Source organism: Furipterus horrens, unplaced genomic scaffold (assembly GCF_987537825.1).
Source record: "Furipterus horrens unplaced genomic scaffold, mFurHor1.1.pri manual_scaffold_8, whole genome shotgun sequence".
NCBI lineage: Eukaryota > Metazoa > Chordata > Mammalia > Chiroptera > Furipteridae > Furipterus > Furipterus horrens.
The window spans coordinates 70,115,369-70,136,092 of NW_028327178.1; the positions used below are offsets into that span (position 1 = coordinate 70,115,369).

Consider the following 20,724-nt stretch of genomic DNA (forward strand, 5'->3'; position numbering starts at 1 on the left):
AATGTCCAAGAGGGCAGTTCACTTAATCTCTGCAGATAACTACATGCCTAAATTAGAATAATTAATAACTAATAATACTTATTTAAATTGTGATTATTATTGTTCCAAAAAAACTAATTATGGGTTACCATAATAAAGAATAACAATGTCTATAAAGAAGAGAAAAGAAAGAAAACAAGTACAGTTGACCTCTGAACAACATAAAATTAGAGGAGCCGACTCCTGAGCAGTTGAAAATCTGCATGTAACTGTTGACTGCATTAAGCCCTTCAAATCTGCAGATTCAACAAACCTTGAATGGAAAATAGTATTTTCAATCCATGATTGGGAAACTGTGGTTGGGAAACCGCTGAATACAAAGGCCTGACTATATTTATTGCAAAAAATCTGAATGTAAGTGACCCTACACAGTACAAACCCTTGTTATTCTACTGTAGCTATATCATTTACATGGAGCATCTAACTAAAATAGACTAAAGCTCTACAAACAAAAACGAAACAGAAAATACCAAGTTAAATAGAGCAGGACACTTTGCCTACATTTTCCTCAAGGGCATTTGACTCAAAAGAGATAGACTACTAGAACTTGCCCTCAGCAGGTTCAGGCAGGCATCTCACCTCTTGTTTGATTTATTCTTTCATAGGACATAACCCAGAAATACAAGTTAACTACCTTTAAGCTGATGTTCAACTAAAAAAAATTTTTTTTAAAGAAAAGATTTTTCTCAGGACTGTAGGAAAAACTGGGTGCAACAAGGCCCCTTTCTAAGGAATTTTCAAAGGTAATTTTGACTAGATTTCCTCATTTTGCCTTCACTTTAACATCTAACTACTATGTAAGATTAAACCCCACTACACTATCTGAGCATAAGGTGGTAATTATGAACCAGCCAGGATTTAGGCTGATGTAGGCATTGCCTTAGGTTAAGGAGGATGAAATAAATATCTCAGCTTAAGACAGAATCCAGGAACTGGAGATGAGTCAGGAGCCTGGTTGGCAAAACACCTGGTTTACATGAGACGTGAGGAGCTCCTTGTCTGTTTCATGAGGGTGGATATTACACAGGTTTGATTCAAATTGAGTAAACTGATTGAGAATTGTGAGTGCTATGTCCACAACTGAGACCATCTGTGTCAACATAACTATTTCTTCCAGGATATTCTTGCCCAGAAAGTTAAGGCAGTAAACCCACTTTGCTGTTTGCTGCAGGAAATTCCTACAGAACAATCTGTCCTGGCAAACAGTTAGCTCACCTGGGAAAACAACTTACATATCAACAATGGTTTACTTGCCAGGACTCAAGACCCTTGTCTTGCTGTATCCACCAATCCCAAACTATTATGTCACAAATTTGCTGAAACCCAATCACTTCTCTGTTTTGAAAAATGCAGCTAAAAAAACTTGGACCTAAACCTCTAAACACTATAGACCGGCCTCCTGACCTCCCCTTGCTTGGACACCAGCAGGATTATGTCCTGGCTATGTCTGCCCTTATCACACAGTCAGCTTACTGAATTTAGCTCTTCCAATGGATTTTTTGAAATCCATAATTGACACAATAAATCAGGTTTGGTCTCTTAGAAGCAGGAAGCATTTAAATGCAAGTTAATACATACTTACAACCCATTAGGGTGGGGAAATTGGTAAAATTGTCAGTTTTCCTCTGTAATAATGTTAAGAGACTTCTATATCATTAAAGATGTGGTGCTTGAACATCTGCCAATGACAGATTTCAAATGCAAAATTTACCTCCACTTTTCTATTCTTTTACATGATTCTGTATTTTCCAAATTTTCTATAATTATTATGCATTATTTTGAGGGTGAGTGAAAGGACACAGGGTAAAAGCCACAAGAAGGAAATTAATTCCCAAATAAAAATTAGGAATGACCACCAAGTCTTAATTTAAAACATATATATACACAGAGTATATAAAATATCCATTTAGAATCTTATCCCTTTAAGCTAGCAAGGTAATTTTATCCCACTGACATCAATATGCATAAAGAAAAGCTGTAGTTTTAATTATACTGCCTTGGTTCTCTCCCGTGATCGTAAGAGACCTCTGGGGTGTTTGATAAAAATACACCAGTAAACAACATTCCATCAGTCTAGGGCAAGGCCCAGGGATCTGTTAGTTGCTCTTTTTTTTTTTTTTTTTAATGAGCGCTAAGTGATTCATACAATCAAGCAAAGTGTAAAACATGGGGCCAAAAGCACTGATTCACTGGAATGCGAAGTCCAGCTTCTGTCGTAAAATCATCCAGCTAAAAAACAAAAACAGAACTGAGCAGCTGACATACAGAATGCCTGAACTGTCTTACACACAAAATAGTATCTCTTTGTGCCTGAGTCCTGGTCCTGTCCCGAAACACTAACTCAACAAAAATCCCAACTACTGTCAAACCTGGTAACAGCTCACAGCTGAGCTCAGACGAGCTCCCCAGCCAGAGATGGTTCAGAGAGAAGGCTTCCCCTGCAACTCACAGGAGCGCCTGCAGCTCCCCATGCAGCCCAGCAAAGGGAGTAAGCTGCAGCTCAGCGATCTGAATCAAGGCTTCCTTTTACCTTAAAGAAGCTTCCTCGCTTGTCCAGACTGCGGGTACCCATGGTCCAAGATGACATTTCCTCCAGCGAGGCTCTACTGCACGCTTGGGACTCCTGAAGGTACAGACATTTTTAATGGTTAGTCCAGCCCATAGGAAATTCCTTTCTAAGCCACAGAACACTCACAACAACAGTCTTGCCAAGATCTCTTTCCGTCAACAACATAGTGCCATTTATTTCCTACCAAACCCCCTCCATATCCTTTTAGGCTGATTTCCTGCCTCAGACAGCATAGTTTCTAGATTTTGCCCCACCTCAATGCTTCACCCCCCACTTTTACAGCTGAAGGTCTCTGGGACTACAGAAAGCATAATGATTGCTTTGTGTGTTTGCTTGACCTCACATACAAGTCCCAAAGGGACCAATACTAGAAGTCACCGTAAGCTTACAGACTTAATGTGGCTGATCACAGAGGGACAGCGGAAGAATGAGACCCTGCATGTCCCAGGAAATCCTGCTGGAATGAGATGAGATCATCCTTAGCTCTGCTAGCCCTCTCCCAGAGGCAAGGTCAACACAAGGGCACGGGGAATAAATACCTCTATTTTCTCCTTAGAAATCAAAGATTGAGATGAAATTCCAAATTTCCAGAGGACAATTTGTGTAAGAAACAGATGTAAAAAGCTCCATGATAACCTAAGGTGGAGGTGCACTTAGGAATGTGGAGGGAAATTCAAAGGAATGATGTGATTCTGAATCATAACCCTGCTATTTGAGCTTGGAATTTCCCTCAATCAAGCATTAAAACTCAATACTCTTTCTTCTTGCTCACAAAGACTTCATATCAATTTGTAAGTAAAACACATACACACTCAGGCATCTGCCCTCACCCTGGCCGGTGTGCATTGAGGAGACTTGGGGAGTGTACCCAAACAAACCTCCCTTAACCAGCGAGGCTGTACCAGCAACTATTATAAAATTGCCCTCCCACTTAAGATCCCTTCTGCTCACCATAACATACACAAGATGTAACTGGTCCTAACCATGACCCACAGGTGGAGGATAATAAAGAAAATATGTATTCAGTGAATACACCTCTTGCAGCATTAAGATATTTAAAGGGGTTAGGCTCTGGGGATGGAGTAGGAGACACCAAACTCATGGCTGCTGCTGCCAGTTTGCTGTGGCTATTTATTAGTATTAGCTGGGGAAGAGAGCCAGCAGTGCCAAAGGGACCTTTCAACAAGCAGAAAAGCGTAATTATTTTGCAGAGAACTGCATCCCTATGAGTGAGCAACTCTCTTCGGAGAAAGGCTCATATCAGCCCCACGATTTGCCTCTCTGTTCACATCCATAGTGGCTAAAACAACCTGTGGGATCCCATCTAGGAAAAAATAATAATGCAGTGCACACCCACCCCTCCTTCCAGAATGTTCACCATTTTAGTCATTTCTCCATCATTCAGTCACTTTAAAGTTTTGGAAGTGTCCTTCCTGTGTTTCTTCTTTCCACTTGCAATCCCACTGGCTGAAGGCCAGTTTCCAAAAACCTCCTTAGAAGTCTGGTGAGCTTTCCACTGCAATTCTGCTGACGCCAGAGATTCAGGTTCTCAGGCTCGGCAATTTAATGGAGCCCCAGCTCCAAGGCCTTTGAAGTTCATCACTTACTAACAAAGTTCACAGGTTGGAGTGACTACAGAAAGAAACACAGTGCTGTGTTCAGAACTAAGAGCAAAATGGAAACCACTCTGTAACTGTTTCGACCCAGAAGTACACAAATAAAAAAGTACACTCTTGAAACCGAGCCTAATGTCTGTAATTCTTTTTCTTTCAGACATTTTCTCAGCAACAGATTTGACATCCCACAGCAGTTCAGGGATGGCTCAGCAAGAGCCAAGACTTCATTCCTCATCCAGACCTGCATCTGTCTGTGCAGAAATATTCTGTATACAAACCTGTTCTGATGAGCCATGACAGGCATGGAATTTTGCCTATAGCAACAGAGCAGTTTGGATTCCAGTTTACTAGTTTCAGTAAGCTGCCTTAAAATGCGTAAGCGCACTTCAACTTCAGTGGTCCTCAATGAAACACCCACATCTGATTCCTTGAGGGGCAGGCAGATACATCCCATTTCTTTGAGAAGATGCAAGTTACATCCACTCCTTCTTCATCCAGGATGGATATGTAAGCAGGTGAAAAGTACAGGCTGCCAAGTGCCACAGCAGCTCCTTCCCACAGAAGGAAATCGATTATTCTAATTTTTAAAAATAAAGTTCTTAAGAGTCCAAAAGAAGTTTCAGATGATGGTCTTCCCTGTTGTAGCAGTAGTTTCCTTCCCAAGCCATAACCTCTAACACCTTGGCTCAATATAGACAGAAATTTAATAGAATTTAAAACAATGACTTCTTCCCATTCGTGGTTACCCACACGTCTGCGACAGGGGTTACACTAGCAGTTTCATCTTAAAAGCACCCCAGTAACAGGTCAGACTGAGAAACAAAGAAAGGTACCGTAGTTTGAGAGGCTGTAAAATTCCTCCAGTTAGACAGTGAAAGCTTGCTTCTTTACTGGGTTCCCTGAAGTTGTAAAGCGGATTCTTGAAAAATTAGCCCAGCGCATCCAATGATCTTTCCAGATGCTAGCTAAAAGCTAGCAAAACAAACAAACAAAAACAAAAAACAAAAATACCTAATCGGACTAAAGGACACTGCAAACATTTCGAAGCTGCCAAGCCTTTTCAATAACACCAATAAAGGAATGTAAACGAAGCTAGTTGCTTCAGTTGCTAAAGGACAAAGGCAGGAAGTGATCATACCTCACTCTCCAGAAATACCAGGCTCTGCTGCTTTAGATCTAGCTATGGCTTTCCATGTGGCCCCAAGAGCTACTGCTGAGGCGAAGGTCTATCCTGAAATTTCAGCATTCAGGACTCCCTCAGTCACCTGGCCAGCCTCTAGGCTGCTCTGACTGCCGCTGGGGAAGATTGTCCACAGCTGGCTTTCCAGCCCATTCCACAGAACCGCTGGGACAGGCGCTGAGCCTCTGATGCCTGGACCTTGGCTGCAGGCTGGCAGACGGGGATAGGAACACCCAGTGCCCAGTTTCCGGTTCACTGATCAATGGAGCTGGGTGAGTCACTGGCGCTCCTCCAACTTTTGGTCTACCTGGCCACAGGCCAGATCTTGGATTGAGGGAGGGTCTCAGTTGTGTCCTCCTCCTTCTTTCCTCACCCCTTCTCTCCCCTCCGCCCTTGATTTACTTAGTCAAACTGTACCTCTCCTGTTTTATTTGCCTGAGATCACAAGTGTAAACCCACAGAAGCAGCAGTAACTTACATTGGCATTCACCACTCACAACTTCAATTTAAAAGAAATGTAGCTTATTCAAGTCATCTGCATGCTGCTGTGTGGAAAGCTCCACAAAAGCTTTCTCATCACTACCTTTTCTTCTTCTTTTTTATAGTGAAACAAAGTGGACTTCAGTTCTTAGTCAACAAGGTCTAGTTGTTGTTATAATTATTATTCAGCCAAATTGACTGAAGTAGGAGAAAGTGACTCACCACTGGGGACCTATCAGGTCAAGGCCAATCCCAGGAAATGCACTTCACCTTCTTGCCAGATGACAGCAGGTTTTTAATGCTCTTTGTCTTGCAAGTGGGGCAGCTCTATGTCTGGACTCAGGGCAGGTCTCTGAATATTTTTATAATTTCCTTTGTATTACCACAGCTTTTACAAGTTGAACAGAAAAACTATTCCAGGCTCTGGTTTGACAATTCAAGTTGTGTGAATTTTTAATTTTTTTTTTCTTTAAGCATCTTGTATCACTCTTCAGTGCTTATTTTTCCTCAGTCAATAGCCAAACATTTTTTTTAATTTAAAAAAACAGATCATGAAAACTATTCATTCAAAAGAGAAACTAATTTGTGGGAAGTAAAAAATCAGAAAAAAAGAAATGTATTCCCAGCTCCCTCACTCCGTTTTTAAATAGAATTAGGAACAGTGCTCAGTAACTCAATTTTTCCAAGAATAATAATTCTCTGATTTTTCTCTTTTTTTTAGCAAAGTGCTCAGCGGTGAAACTGCATTTCTGACATTGACAGGATTGGCCCACAAATGGGGCTAATTCTGATGGAGGTCCATCCCTTCCCTTCTTGGAAACCTGGCATCTCTGAGACTCTCATCTTGTCCATGCTGCAGGAGCTCTGCTGGTGCCCATGTACCGAGGTGTGGACACTTCGACCACGGGCAATATGCACAGTCCTGGGCAACAGGTGGGCAGTTCTGCTAGCTAGAAATTTCTTTGTTTCTTGAATAGGAAACTGCCTCTAGTCTCTTACCTTCCACCCAATGCCTCATTTTACCCCTTGGTAAAGAGGTAGGTCCCTCTTCCGCATCCCAGCAGATGTTCCTATTCCTCCTTTGAGTGACAATTTCTCCTGAGTGTGGCTCTGGCTTCAAAGCTGGTGCACTCTGCCCATCAGCAATGAGGTTAAGAAGAAAGAGGGAGGCTGCTGGTAAAAGCATCTATATAGGTGTTAATTTTAATTAGAGACTCTAGGAATGATACTCTATTATCCAGTATACATTTTACACTGAGCACGTCTCAGTTTAGACTAGCTACATTTTAAGTGCTCTGGCTGCAGAAGCTTACATTGAATCTAAACCTGCTCCTTTACAGATGGAGAAACTGAGGCCCAGGAAGCTGACATGCCATGGCTCAGTGTCTATAGCAGGGATGAGAATCAGACCTGGCTGACCTTTTCATATGGAACCCCCACCCTACGTGGCCTCCTGAGGGCTCCACTCTGATCCCTTCCCTCTTTTTCCAGGGATGTCTCCCAGGAAACGCCATCTGATCTGCATCCTGAAGGCATTTGGAGCAGATGGTGAAAGACATGCATGTGTATCCAAAAAAAGCCAGTCACTCCTCTGGAGAGCCACTATCCCTATGACCTCTTTATTCCTGTAATATTTTTTTATTGGTTACCTAATAGCCTATGTCATTAGTGGAGCAAAGAGTAAGAACATACACAAAGTCGAAATACCTACAGAAAAATGTCCTGTTTCAGAGAGTAGATCTCATGTTAAGTGTTCTTACCACAATAAATACAATAAAATAAAAGTGTCCTGGATTAAAATGTCATAACAAGCACCTCTATGAAGGAAAAAAAAGAAGGGGGGGGGTCGTTCCTATATAACAAACTAGCCTCTTAAGTCATATATTGCCTGGAATTTCATGCACTAATTTACTTTATCCTTCATTTCTATCCTGTAGATGTTGCTATCTTTCCAAACTTTCTACTTCACCATTAGAATATTTACCCACCCCTTTAATCAGTAATGTACTGAAAAATGTTTTACAATTGGCTTTCTGGGGAATAAAAGTCCAAAGATTTAGCATTTGCCTATTCTGTGATGTAAACACTCTCATCATGGGCAATTTTAAGCTACCAAGGTGGCATCAATAGGCTTGCAAAATTCATGCAAGTTTATCAATCAGATCTAATGAGGCTCCAGTTCACCACTGCATTTCATTCACCCATTCTAAATAAACCACAGGTCTCTGAAGAGATTGCTTTTATTTGATTCTTCATACATTGAAGTAATAAAATATTATAAAAGTAAGAAACTAGATCTCTAGACAAAAACCAGTACTTTATCCATGAAATCACATTACTTGTCCCTAGTAAGACATGAAATATTTCCGCGTATCATCTTAACCAAGTTAGATGATGCCATCAGGGAAACCTGAGGATGCTGTATATTCAGTGTGTGATTTCAGACTTAGTAAGTTGAAGAGAAGAAAAGCTCTTCCTCTAGCCAATCAGATATTGGGGATCTTGTATGCCTTATTCAGAGCAGCATCTCCAAAACCTTAAGCAGTACCTGGTGCATATGTGCTCAGTAAAAGTTTGTTGGATAAGTAAGTGCATGAGATTTTACAGAGAAGCCATCTAGGCTGAGAGGAATGGCTTTTAAGGAATGGCATCCTAAAAGCATATGATGACAGAAACAACCAGAGCTTCAAGAACAACAAGGTAAGATCAAATGCCACAAACTCACATATCATGCTGTTGACCTACATACTTTGCTAGAAAAATATTTTTTAAATATCACTTTGAAACACAAGGACATCAGTTTAGGGAGTCCATATGTTCTCTCAGTGGTGGAATTTTTCCTATAGAGTCTGACCTGGAGCCTTTCCTTTCTGTATAACACACAGACCCACTGTGTTCTCTACAAGTCCCTAGCTAGTCATGTTTCTCAGTTCTTTCATTACTGCGCAAATCAGAATTCTAGAAAGGTTTCCAGGTGTATTTCCAAGCCATCAAATTTTCATTAGAGATAGCATAACAAAAAATCCAGCAGACAGATGCAGAACTCCCAATGAAACATAATTAGATGAGCAAATGGACCTCATGTGTTTGTGCCTGTACTTGCATCTGCATGTTATGGAAATTAGAGCCTTAAATTTTCCATTCTTGCTCTTAAGAAGTGGGTTGGAGAACAGTAGAACAGTTGCGCCTCCTCAGAAGAATTCCCTCCTTCTAAGCCTGCAGATTCCATGTGGGACAGTCAGTAGAAGCACATCATCCTATATCAAAATAGCACAAATTTTCTCTATAGAGTAAATATCCTATGAACATGTATTAATATTATCTTACAGCCAGAATCCAGAAATTATCAAGGGAGATGCATAAAAAAACAGCTGCTCTACAAAATATTTTAAAATTTTATGTGTCTACAAGAGTCACAGAAACTCACACAGCTCAGTGAGGCTCTCAGCAATATCTGCTGCCATCACCAAAAAGGTGGCTTTTGTGCCCAAAGTTGTGCCTCACAAGTTCAGACATGTTTCAAAGTCACTCTCTGTTGACCAATGGCATTCATATCTTTTGCTCAGAGAGATAAGTACGTGTGATTGGGATAGTTCACAAACCCAGTTTCACAGTCAATTTTGTGCAGGCTACAACTACCAAAGAGTTTCTGCAAGGCTCTGCAGATTCTCTTTGACCCTTAGGGTTTCCCTCTCTGTCTGCCCCACTCTGGCAGGTGTCACCCCTTTTCTACCAGGAGTAGTTAAGTGTGAGTACAAATTCACATCTGAGGGAGACTGCTTCAGGTCATAGTGATAGAAAGCTTTGGGGCTAGACTTCAGGAGAAAAGAAGAGTTAAGGACATGTGGTCCTCATGTCCAGGGATGGACCTTCTCTGGGCTCTCCTGTCTCCCAAGAGGATGCTGGATGGATACATATTTTCAGGGCCTGGAACAAGAAGACAAATGGAGGCTCATATACTTTATGTCTGAATATTAAAGTTATAATCCGGACTATAAACTGTTAACTAAAATATGTCATATTCTCCTAGCATGATAAATATACCTTTATAAAGGCCTGGAAGGCCCAGTTTCAATGTAAAAATTTCAGAGTCTTCAGTGCTCTGAGTGGTACATGGAGACATGGGCTGATTCCGGATCTGCCCCAGGGCTGTCACCCTTCTCTTCTCTCCAACAGCTCTGTGACCACACCATCCTTCCTGTGACACACTGTCCATCTTGATTTCCTCCCAAACCTTCCAGCCTGTGTAGGCAGTGCCAGTGGGCTTGGACACACGTGCAGAGATGCCAGAGTATATGCACGTGGGGAAAGAAGGGGAGGGAATGTGGGCTCCAGGTGGGCACAACACTTGGCCCACTAGACTTCTCTTGCCACAGGGAGGGTTGAAGCTGAAGTGGGACAAAGGGCATAGCCAAGGGCAGAGGTCCTTTCTGCCCAGGTCTTCGGGCACTATTGGGTGGGCAGGCTGGGTTATCTTAAGGCCATGAGAGAATGGACACAGCTTCCACTACTGCTTTGGTTCTTCTCCCAGGTGTCATCAATCTTGCTTTGCAGAAATGTCAGGATTAGTCAGGAGAGGCCCTGGTTACACTCTTGTGACACTTGGAGAAAACAGATGGGCTTGGATTCAAAAGCCCTAAGGCCTCCTAATTTCTCTCTTGCTCATAATTCCAGTTTAAGAGAGCATGCTCCTTTGAAGCACCCCAGCTACTGTGCCCCTTACTGCACATCACCTCCTCTCCTCCTTTGGTTAATCTAGACCACTGTAACCCCCCTTCACGATGGACCTACAATCTCAGACCTCCTCCTCCAACGCTGTCTTAATCCTAAACCAACTACCTTTCGCCTCCCAGTATCCTCCTCATCTTGGAGGTCAAAATATACCAGGTAAACATTGAAAAATACCTCAGCCCTGGCTCTTAGATCAAGCCTCCACATGAACACTTGCTTTGGGTCTGGGATATTTTATGACCCTCTAAGATCAGATTCTATTGACCTCAAGGTACTGCAGATAATAGAAAAGCAGATAGCATGCCTGAGAATCATCCCAAGCTGATTATCTTGCTAAACAAAACAGTCTCCCTCTCTTTGGGTGGCTGTAATAGGTCTCCAGAACAAAGGGGAAGATAAGAGGTTAATGCTTTTATCTTCCTGAAAAGGTTGCTTTTATTTGGTTCTTCATACACTGAAATAATAAAATTTAATAAAAGTAGGAAACTAAATCTCTAGACTGAAATCAGTACTTTATCCATGAAACCACATTATTTGTCCCTAGTAAAACATGAAATAATGTCTGTTATTTCTTGTTCTTCTTACCTTCTTGTTCTCCAGTACACTGAAAGTACTTCTGTTCAACTAATGCTGGACCAAACCAACCTTCTCACAGCCCATTGACCTAACCCAAATGGGGGTGGGAAGGTGTCTAGATATGAAAGCTAAAGCCCCACTACTCTAGGAACAGCAACCCAGTTGGCATATGCAGTTTTGATTTACAAAGGGCTTTTATCAATATAGCCCCATTTAACTGACTGTTATGACATCACAGGCTATGTGGCACCCCTATCTACAAACATGAGGCCCCTCTACAGCTGGGAGCTTCTATTTTAACCAAGGGTTTTCCCACAGACCCTGCTTTCAATCAGGTCTTTTCCTTCCTGCTCCCTGTTTTTGATTATGTTCTATCCCTTTATTATTTCACTGAGGTGTACAAAGAGAGTAGAGAGAAGTCAAATCATTCAGTTGGCAGGCTTGTACATTATTTTGGAATTGCAACTATTTATTATTAAACCAACAACAAGAAAGCAAAACAAAACCCAGCATTTGTGGCATTCCCTTTGCCCTTTCCTACCTCCTTTATCTGTCTATAAAAAAAAAAAAAAAAAAAAAAAGCACTCATTTTTGGTTTCTTTCTCTAAAATGTAGCTTCAAATGTTGACTTTCCACTTAACATTCCGTTCTTCTGAAGTCCCGGCCCTCTCTGTTAATGACAAAACCAGACTTGAAACCTCACAGAGAGGTACCGCGGCCCCATGCGCATCAATCTTTTGCAGTCATGCAGAGTCCTCCTGTTCACATGTCTCTCATCTTCCTTCCCATTCTCCACATCCATCCAGACCTCAGAATGCCACAGCCTTAATGCTTTCAGCAACTGCCTAATGTCTGCGCACCCCCACAGCCTGTGTCAGCTCCATTTCATCATGCAGGCCCCCATTTCTTAGAATTTAATATTTATTTTCTCCGGTCGGGTGTTCAAGGCCCATTTATGATCTGTTTCCAACCCAATATTGCAATCTCAGCAGTGACGTGTGCCTCCTCCAGAATAGAGATCCCAAAAAAGTGGATATAAATACCCCCCATTAGCACCCACCTATCCTTGTTGAGTATTTTCACACATGACATTTGCATGCTGTTGCTCTTCCAGTCCACACTGCCAAACCTAGACCTGAGAGTGGAAGGTGGACTAGGTTGGCAGTCTCAGGCAGGTGAGATTCAGAAACCAGCCACATCATGCACTGCATAACTGCTTCTTATGAGCAAACATGGCCTGCCTCACCTTGACCCAGCTCCCTCATCTCTCAGGTGGGGCATCTCTGAGGTGTCTGTTCCCCCAGGGGTCCCCAATAATATTAGGGTCCAGTCACCCCATGGAGGGCTGGCTTGATAACATACCCTTTTTTGGTTGCCTTTCCTTCCCTACTTCCACCCTCTCCTACCAGTAGTGCCTATACTCCCCCCACCCCAAACTATTTGCACTTGACTTCTTATCTCAGGGTCTGCTTCTGGGGCACCCAAACCCAGACAATCACAGATAAGCACTTGCACGTGCACATGCACACACACACGATAATGCAATAGCTGTTTCTTCACTTTCCTCCTGGCTTCCCCTGAGACACTTCTCAGTAAATGACTTGAACTTGAATCCTTTTCTCAAAGTCTGGCTCACTACTTCTCTTAGGAATCTTGCTCCACTGCTACTGAACTTATAATTAGTGGAAACATTTTTTGCCAGAAAAAAATAAACATATTTTGAATGAAAGTTGTATGTTCCTGTAAACAACCACTATCCTTTGTGAGTATAACTAAGATTATCCAGTTAAGAGTGATAAAAAAATTGAAAGGAAAAACTGTTTTTGCAAACTGTTGCAAATTTTCAAATAAGTTAAAATGTTATGTTATATTCCACACAACTAATGACAACTATTTTAGAGACTGTAATTTTTATTAATAAAGAATTTTTTTTTTTTTTTTTTGGTCCAGCCATAATAAGATAAACTTAGACTAAGAAGCGTCACCAAATGATTGGTCTTGGGATACCCAGGCCCTTTGGTTCAGCTCTGCTCCCAAATGATCACAAAGCTTTTAAGAAACTCCTCCTCTTTTTCTCATCATAAACCCTTGCTTGTTTCTTCATGGTAATCAGCAATTAATCCCATTGAATCAGTGAGGAGCTTTTATGTCTTATGTAACAGAAAGCCCAATTCAAATTGACTTTAAAATAAACAGTAATGTCTGCGTACAGATTGCTTATTACTTGCAAGAGGAATGGTGGTAATGATACACTGGGGAAACTAGACAACACCTCGACCTAGTGATCATAATTAATGTCCCCAGTGAGGGCAGACAGAGGCTGTGTTCATCCAGATATGATGCTTCGAGAACATATAAATTACAGAGTATTCCAACAAGAGATGTGAAACCTGAATCTAATCATAAACAAATATACATACTGCAATTGAGGAAGATTCTATAAAAGAGCTGACCTGGATTTTGTAAACATATCAATGTAATGAAAGACATAAAAAGGCTAAGGAATCTTTCCAGATTAAAAGAAATTAAAGGAAACTGACCCCCTCCCCGTGACATGGTTCTGGATTGAAGAAAGAAACACTCTAGAGAAGACAGGGAAAATTGTTAAAAATTGATATATGTGATTTAGATAAAAACACCATTATCAATGATTAAGCTCCAGTCTCGGTGATAGGGCTGTGGGAATGTAAGAGGTATCCATCTGCATACAGAAGAAGTAAAGGGGCCTCATGTCTGCAACCTGCTTTCAACTGGATCAGATTCAGCAAATGGGGCAAAAAGGTACAAATCGGTGAATCTGCATAAATAGTAAATGGAGTTCTCTGAACTTTTCTTGCAACTTTTCTGGAAGTTTGAAAATATTTCCACCAAGTGTCACTGGTTCGATTCCCAGTCAGGGCACATGCCTAGGTTGCACGCCAGGTACCACACCCCCCAATTGGGGGCACGTGAGAGGCAACCACACATTGATGTTTCTCTCCCTCTCTTTCTCCTTTCCCCTCTCTCTGAAAACAAATAAATACAATACAATAAAATAATTTAAAAAATCAAAAATTTTTTAAAAAGAAAGAAATTATTTCAAGATAAAAACTTAATCACTCAGCAGTAAAAGTGACTAAGGGATAAAATGGAGTCCAGTGGTGGGCTTTCGGAGGCACGGGCCCCACCAGTGGTGGGCTTCACAAAGCATGGGCCCCGCCAATGATTCCATGATTTCAACAAGGCCCTATTTCCCTTGCTTTTTTCTGTCCCCTGGGTTCTGCCTTCCCAGGATCAGTGTGGGCCATTCTCAGTGTGACCAGTGGTAAAGTGGTTGTGGTAGCTCCAGGCTTCACACCCCAAAACCTACATATCCAGGTACAAGTCAGCCCCCTCGGAAAGGTGTGCAAGGGCCTTTGTTGCCAGAGAACCTTCCCTCAACTTTGAGAAACCCTACACTAAAACACAAATTCTAACCAAGATGCCCTTGACACTCAGACCATGAAGCCCAAACTCTTTAATGTAGTGTGTACTACACAGTCTTCCACAATCTGACTCAAAGCTTTGTTTCCATTTCTGCATTTCTGACCCCTCCCACAAGACCACCCTCATCTGCCACATCTTTGTATCTCTGCAACGGAGATCCTTTGTTTAAAGTGTATCTTCACTTTGTAAATACCTTCTGTTCGTCATGACTCAGCTCAAGAATCACCTCCTCTGTGTGATCCTCACCACCCCCTGCCATTATGTCTTCCCTTTTCTGGGTACCTATGGCCCCTTCTAACATCTCCCCCATAATGTTATAATTCTATGTTTCTAGTTATTGCCCATAGGCCATGTGATTCTTCAGGGCAGGTCCCTTGGTATTGCCTAATGTTTAGAGCGTGCTTAGCAGATCTTTAAAATGTGGACAAGCATATAACATCTGCCCTGCTGACACCACATGCTTCCTGACCCAGTAAAAATTTGTGGAATGAATTCATGAGTAAATCTGTGATAGTACTTAAAAGAGTGCTGGGCACTAAATAATTCACTAAAATAAAATGTTATTCAATAAAAGGCATCTTAATTAGTTTGGGTATGTTACTCTCTGAACGAAAATTATCCTGTTATTCAAGCACATGTAACCACTGAGAAACTCATAATTTATCCAATACGTGGAAAGTGCATATGTTCTAATTTCCTGTTTTTCTCTGAGAGGCTGCTGTCCCAGCTTGAGTCAGGCAATTCACGATTTGTGGCTCGGCACTTTGGCAGCCTTGGCTCAGAAAAGAGAGACTGTCTTCATTTTATACAGGAAAGTGGGGAAACCTCAGGAAACTCATACAGCACAAACATCACATCACCAAGGCAGGGGACAAGCACACTCAGCAGTCAGCTGGGAGGTGTCAGCTCCTGCTATAGAATTTAATTCGGCTCCTCGTGTACCAGGATGCCCCACACCAGACATGTGAACACTGATGGCTTTAGCATTCCCCACCACGTACAGATCAGGCTGCCGATGCTGCCCTTTCCGGGCCACAACAATGCCTCAAAGCTCAGCAAGCAGGCTGACTCACCCACTGAAATGACATTTACAGAGCAACTTTGCAGCCATCACCCAGAAAGGTTTAAATAACCCGCTTTGATTCACCCTTAATTTTTCACTCACTGAAGTGAAACCTGGAGGATGCCACCTTAACCAGCCCTCAGTTCCTTGCCACGTGTGCCTCCTGACATCAGGCAGGGAGGAGGATGCTGCACAACTTCTGTGGCAATCCCGCCAAGAACACATGACTTGAATCCACTTGTGAGGAACATTTGACACATCGAACTGAGGGTCACTACAAAAACAACTGGCCTGAATTCTTCAAAAATGTCGGGGCCGCCCTGGCTGGTGTGGCTTAGTGAATTGAGCGCCGGCCTGTGAACCATGGGGTCGCTGGTTCAATTCCCAGTCAGGGCACATGCCTGGCTTGCAGGCCAGGTCCCCAGTTGGGAGCGTGCAAGAGGAAACCATTCGATGTATCTCTTACACATTGATGTCTCTCTCCCTTTCTTTCTCTCTCCCTTCCCCTCTCTCTAAAAAGTAAATAAATAAAAATCTTAAAAAAAAATGTCAAGGCCTTGGAAGACAAAGAAAGGCTGAGAATCCATTTCAGATTGAAGGAATCTAAAGATATATGACAACTAAATGCAATGCATGATCTAGACTGAATCTTGAATCTAAAAGACAAAAAATACAATTGCTATCAGTGGCATTAGAGGGATAATTGGTGACACCGGCATGTAGACTACAAATTAGATAAAATTATTGCATGATTGTTTAATTCCTGAATTTGACAACTGTCCTGTGGCAACACAAGAATGCCCCTGTTCTTAAGAAGTACACATTGAAGTATTAAGTAATATAGACATGATGCATCGATTTACTCAAATCATTTAGAAGACTGTGTGTGTGTGTGTAGGAGAAAGAATGATAAAATAAATGTGGCGATATGTTAAAATGTATTAATTTGGATAAATAAATATCATACTAGTATTCTTTCTACTAGCAACATTTATTAAGTTTGTAATTATTTTGAAATTTAAAAGTATGTAAAATAAAAGAAGATTCTTGATGAGCAGTTTAAGGTTTTTGAACAGCTCACCATGCAATACTAGAAAATGTTTAATTAAACAGAACAGAACAGTTTATTCCATCATGTGTAGAAAAATAAGTCTGGCAGCACAATTTGATGTGTTAGTAGTTTTTAAAGGTTTGAAATTTGATATAAAATGCACTTGTGGGTGTGTGTTTTGTTAATTTATTATGCACTAAGATATACAAAAAGACAGTCTCACACACCTTTGTACTCACTGCCTGTGATCATCTTCCATCATATAATCATCCTTGCTTCCACTTTAGAAGTTACAAGAATTCTGCACTTGGTACTTATCAGTCTCATTTATTTCTTTATGTGTTTGTTACATATGTATGTGTTACATTCACTGTTGCTTTTAAAAATACAAATCTAAATTAAGTTTGTGTAACCTCTGATGTACCCTCAAGGACTACTAAAGTTCTAGGGATTATAGCTTTAGAACCATTGGATGAGATGATCTTTTGGGCTCTTCAGAGATATTTACCTAGTAACCATGATCCTACATTCTTGGAAATAACTTGAATACTAACCTATTTATCCATAAAACATATGTCACAGCATACACCCGATGAAGTGCTGGAACCAGAAAATACTGGTTTACAATAATGATAGTATACAACTCTTCCCAACTCTGCCTTTAATGACATAACATTGGTAGTTTGAAACTCACTGTGGTTAGAGTATTTACACCATGGAAATAAGCAAATGCTATGTACGAGGGTGTTGTAAACATTTACAACAAGTCATTGAATGCACTTAGCTCCTGGGTGCCTTTAATATAAAGGAGGCGAATTAAATTTTTTCATGTAGCTTTTCAGATACTCAAAAGGGAAAATGAAGAACTAAAGCTTATTAAAATTCCATAGCCCTGATAGACTAGATTAGAAAATGTTAAAGTAAATCTAGATGATAATTTTTTAAAAAATTGTTCAAGATATCCAGATACAATCATCCAAATATAATTTATAAATTACATTTGTCCAGTAGACAACAACTCCAAAGATTACGGTTTGATTGCCCTGTAGGATGGTAATCAGTTTTGTCTAAGTCAGCAAGCTTGCTTTATACAGGGTGGGGCAAAAGTAGGTTTATAGTTTTGAGTATGTGAAACAGTTTTTCTTGTATTATTCATTATTGTCTTATTTCACATACAAATAACAGGAAACCTACTTTTGCCCCACCGTGTATGCATCAATCTCCTGTATCATACTTTGAACTAGCTTGGCCATCCTGCTGATGCCTTCCTAATGGATGAAATAAATCTTTAAGCCATGCTTATTATCTGTCTGTAGGAGAGTGGTATTTTAAAAGCTCTTTAATGATCATTCTTTGCCAAAGGAAATGTGGGTTGGAACTAAAGAATTTGGTCCTTTTTTTCTTTTTGTCAAATTCAGTGCTGTCAGCCAGGAGAAAGAGAGAACTTGAGGAAGTCAGGAAGGAAAGATTCAAAGGACTTGTATTGGATAAACTAATTGCCTTGTTCATCAGAGCTAAGCCTCATGGTTCTCAAAATGTAACCAAGTCTCGCTGTAATAAGAACTAGGAAAATCTTAACCACAAACAGATGGTTAAAGCACCAAAAAGCCTGGTGCTTCGCTGGGCAAACTTAACCAAACAACTTTATGAATGTTCAACTGTTAATGCCCCACTCCGGAAAAGAGGACATGAACTCTTACAAACTAAGCAGTGCCACCCAGAATGGTCCAAAGCCAGGATAACATCAGTAGTAACTTTTCTGCCCTTGCCAGTGTGGTTCAGTTGGTTGGAGTGTTGTTTTGTACACCAAAAGATTGGAGGTTCAATTCCTGGTCAGGGAATATACTTAGGTTGAGGGTTTGATCCCTGTTCAGGGTGGGTGCAGGAGGTAACCAATCAGTGTTTCTCTCTCTCTCTTTCTCTCTTCCTCTCTCTCTAAAATCAATAAACCTATTTTTAAAAAGTATTTAAAAAGCAACTTTTCCTATTACAAACCAATGGGGATTTTGTTATTATTATTGTACCCATTCTAGGAGCCTTTCACACATTTTATTCTAATTGATTCCCCATTAAGTTTTAATACCATAGATTTATTGCATATTTGATCATATGTCATATGGATCTTTGCAATTTATACATAAGAAGAGTAAGATTTTTAGTCTCTCCCAAACATCAATTCTTGGCTCCTTGGGGCCAAACCCCTGCTGAGAATGCATGTTACAAACTGGCCTCTATTAACTGGCCTTGCACAATCTTCTGATGTCCGCATAGGGCTTCTCACTGCAGTATGGAAATACAGCATGGAGAAGGCTGTGCTCCCACCTGTGGGCATTTCTGCTCTCTACTGATGAACAACTTAATAACGGCAGAAACAACAGCAGTTCTGAGCACTTGCTAGTTGCTAGGCACTGAGCCAACCTTTCATATACTGTATTTGAGTCTGTTGGAGCTGCCATAACAAAATGCCACAGCTATTACAAACAACAGAAACTTACTGCTCACAGTTCTGGAGGACGGCAGTCCAAGATCAGGTGCTAGCATGGTCAGGTGAGGACCCTGTGTTTGGTTGCAGACCTCCTGCTGTGTCCTCATATGGGTGGATAGGGAGCTCTGTGAGGTCTCTTTTATAAAGGCACTGATCCCATTTATGAGGTTTCCACCCTTATGACCTAAGCACCTTCCAAAGGCCTCACTTTCCAATATCATCACCTTGAGCATTAGGATTTCAACATGTGATTCTGGGGAGACACAAATATTCACATACTGTCATAATTCGGTTCTCCCAAAAGCAAACCTTATGACAAGGATTCCAGGGCAAGTAATTTCTAGGGGAGATGACCATAGAAAATTCTAGTAGGGGAACGTAAGATGAGGGAGGGTAGAGGAAGGGAGTGGGGATGGTTTTCAAGGCAATGACCACTGTAAACAACTGGAGTTTAATCCACAAAGAAACTCTGGCAAACAGTGTCAAACACAAAACTCAGAGTGATCCTACCTGAAACTCTAAGCGTGAGGGAATTGGAATATTTATCCACCAACTCCAAATACTTGTTGGCTGAGGCCTGCTCCTGCTCATTTTTGACAGAGAGATGCAAATGCCAGGAGCCAGAAGTCAGGCTGGTCTAAATTGAAATGATAAGGTACAAGGCTGGGCCAAAGCTGGGCCACATACAGGGTCTCATATAATTCTCACAACATCCATGAGACGCTGGTGCCTTAATTAGCTTTAATTTTTTGGATATGGAAATGAGATGCAAAGTCAACGGAAAGTAAGTGATAGAGATAACTGATGATCCCAGAGGCCACATGCTTAGTACCATGCTAGAAATTTATACTGCCCCTCTCCTAATATATACATGCTGCTCTTACGGAGTTTTCCTATTAGAGTTGATTCAACAGATTGATAAAACTCCTGTGAGACAGGACTCATCTTGTATAAATCCATAAGTTGGCAAAGAGGGGGAGGATTTAGAAAAAAGATACTGAGCTGAATTTTTGGAATTATTGAGTTTGAGTTGTTAGTAGGACATCTATGTATAAAGTTCAGGAGGCAGGTATATCAATGGATCTGGCTCTTGATGGGGGAGAGGGGGATGTGCTAGAGATACAAGTGTGGTAGTTGGAAGCATGTACATGTGTTATGGACTGAATTTTGTCCCCCCAAATTCATGTGCTTAAGCCTTATCTCAGAATGTGACTATAGTTGAAGATAAAGCCTTTAAAGAGGCAACTGAGTTAAAATAGGTCTATTAGGTGGCCCTAATTCAATCTGACCAGTTTCCTTATAAGAGAAGATTAGGACATACAGGGGGAGAGGCACAAGGTATGTGTACACACAAAGGAAAGAGCACATGAAGAGGAAGCAAGAGGGTGGTCATCTGCAAACTAAGGATAGAAGCTTCAGAAGAATCCAATCCTGCCAGCACCTTGACCTTGAACTTCCAGCTTTCAGAC

General features: G+C 41.2%; 1 protein-coding gene and 1 long non-coding RNA gene across 3 annotated transcripts in view; one reads left to right on the forward strand and one right to left on the reverse strand.

Moving 5' to 3' along the window:
* RIN2 (Ras and Rab interactor 2) overlaps positions 1 to 2,662 on the reverse strand; it is a 113,416-nt gene extending 110,754 nt beyond the window's left edge. The window contains exon 1 of the mRNA XM_090285997.1: positions 2,570 to 2,662. Coding sequence (XP_090142123.1) covers positions 2,570 to 2,626 — 57 coding nt within the window. The 5' untranslated portion in view covers positions 2,627 to 2,662. The remainder of the gene's footprint in view (positions 1 to 2,569) is intronic.
* A 2,494-nt stretch (positions 2,663 to 5,156) lies between these two features.
* Positions 5,157 to 7,777, forward strand: LOC150003117 (uncharacterized). 2 transcript variants are annotated; one of them, XR_016512744.1, is made up of 3 exons: positions 5,157 to 5,676; positions 6,606 to 6,817; positions 7,225 to 7,777. It is a non-coding gene; the product is annotated as an uncharacterized LOC150003117 (long non-coding RNA). The 2 variants fall into 2 exon arrangements; XR_016512745.1 differs by having other exon boundaries at positions 5,158 to 5,676; positions 7,376 to 7,777.
* The last annotated feature ends 12,947 nt before the right edge of the window (positions 7,778 to 20,724 follow it).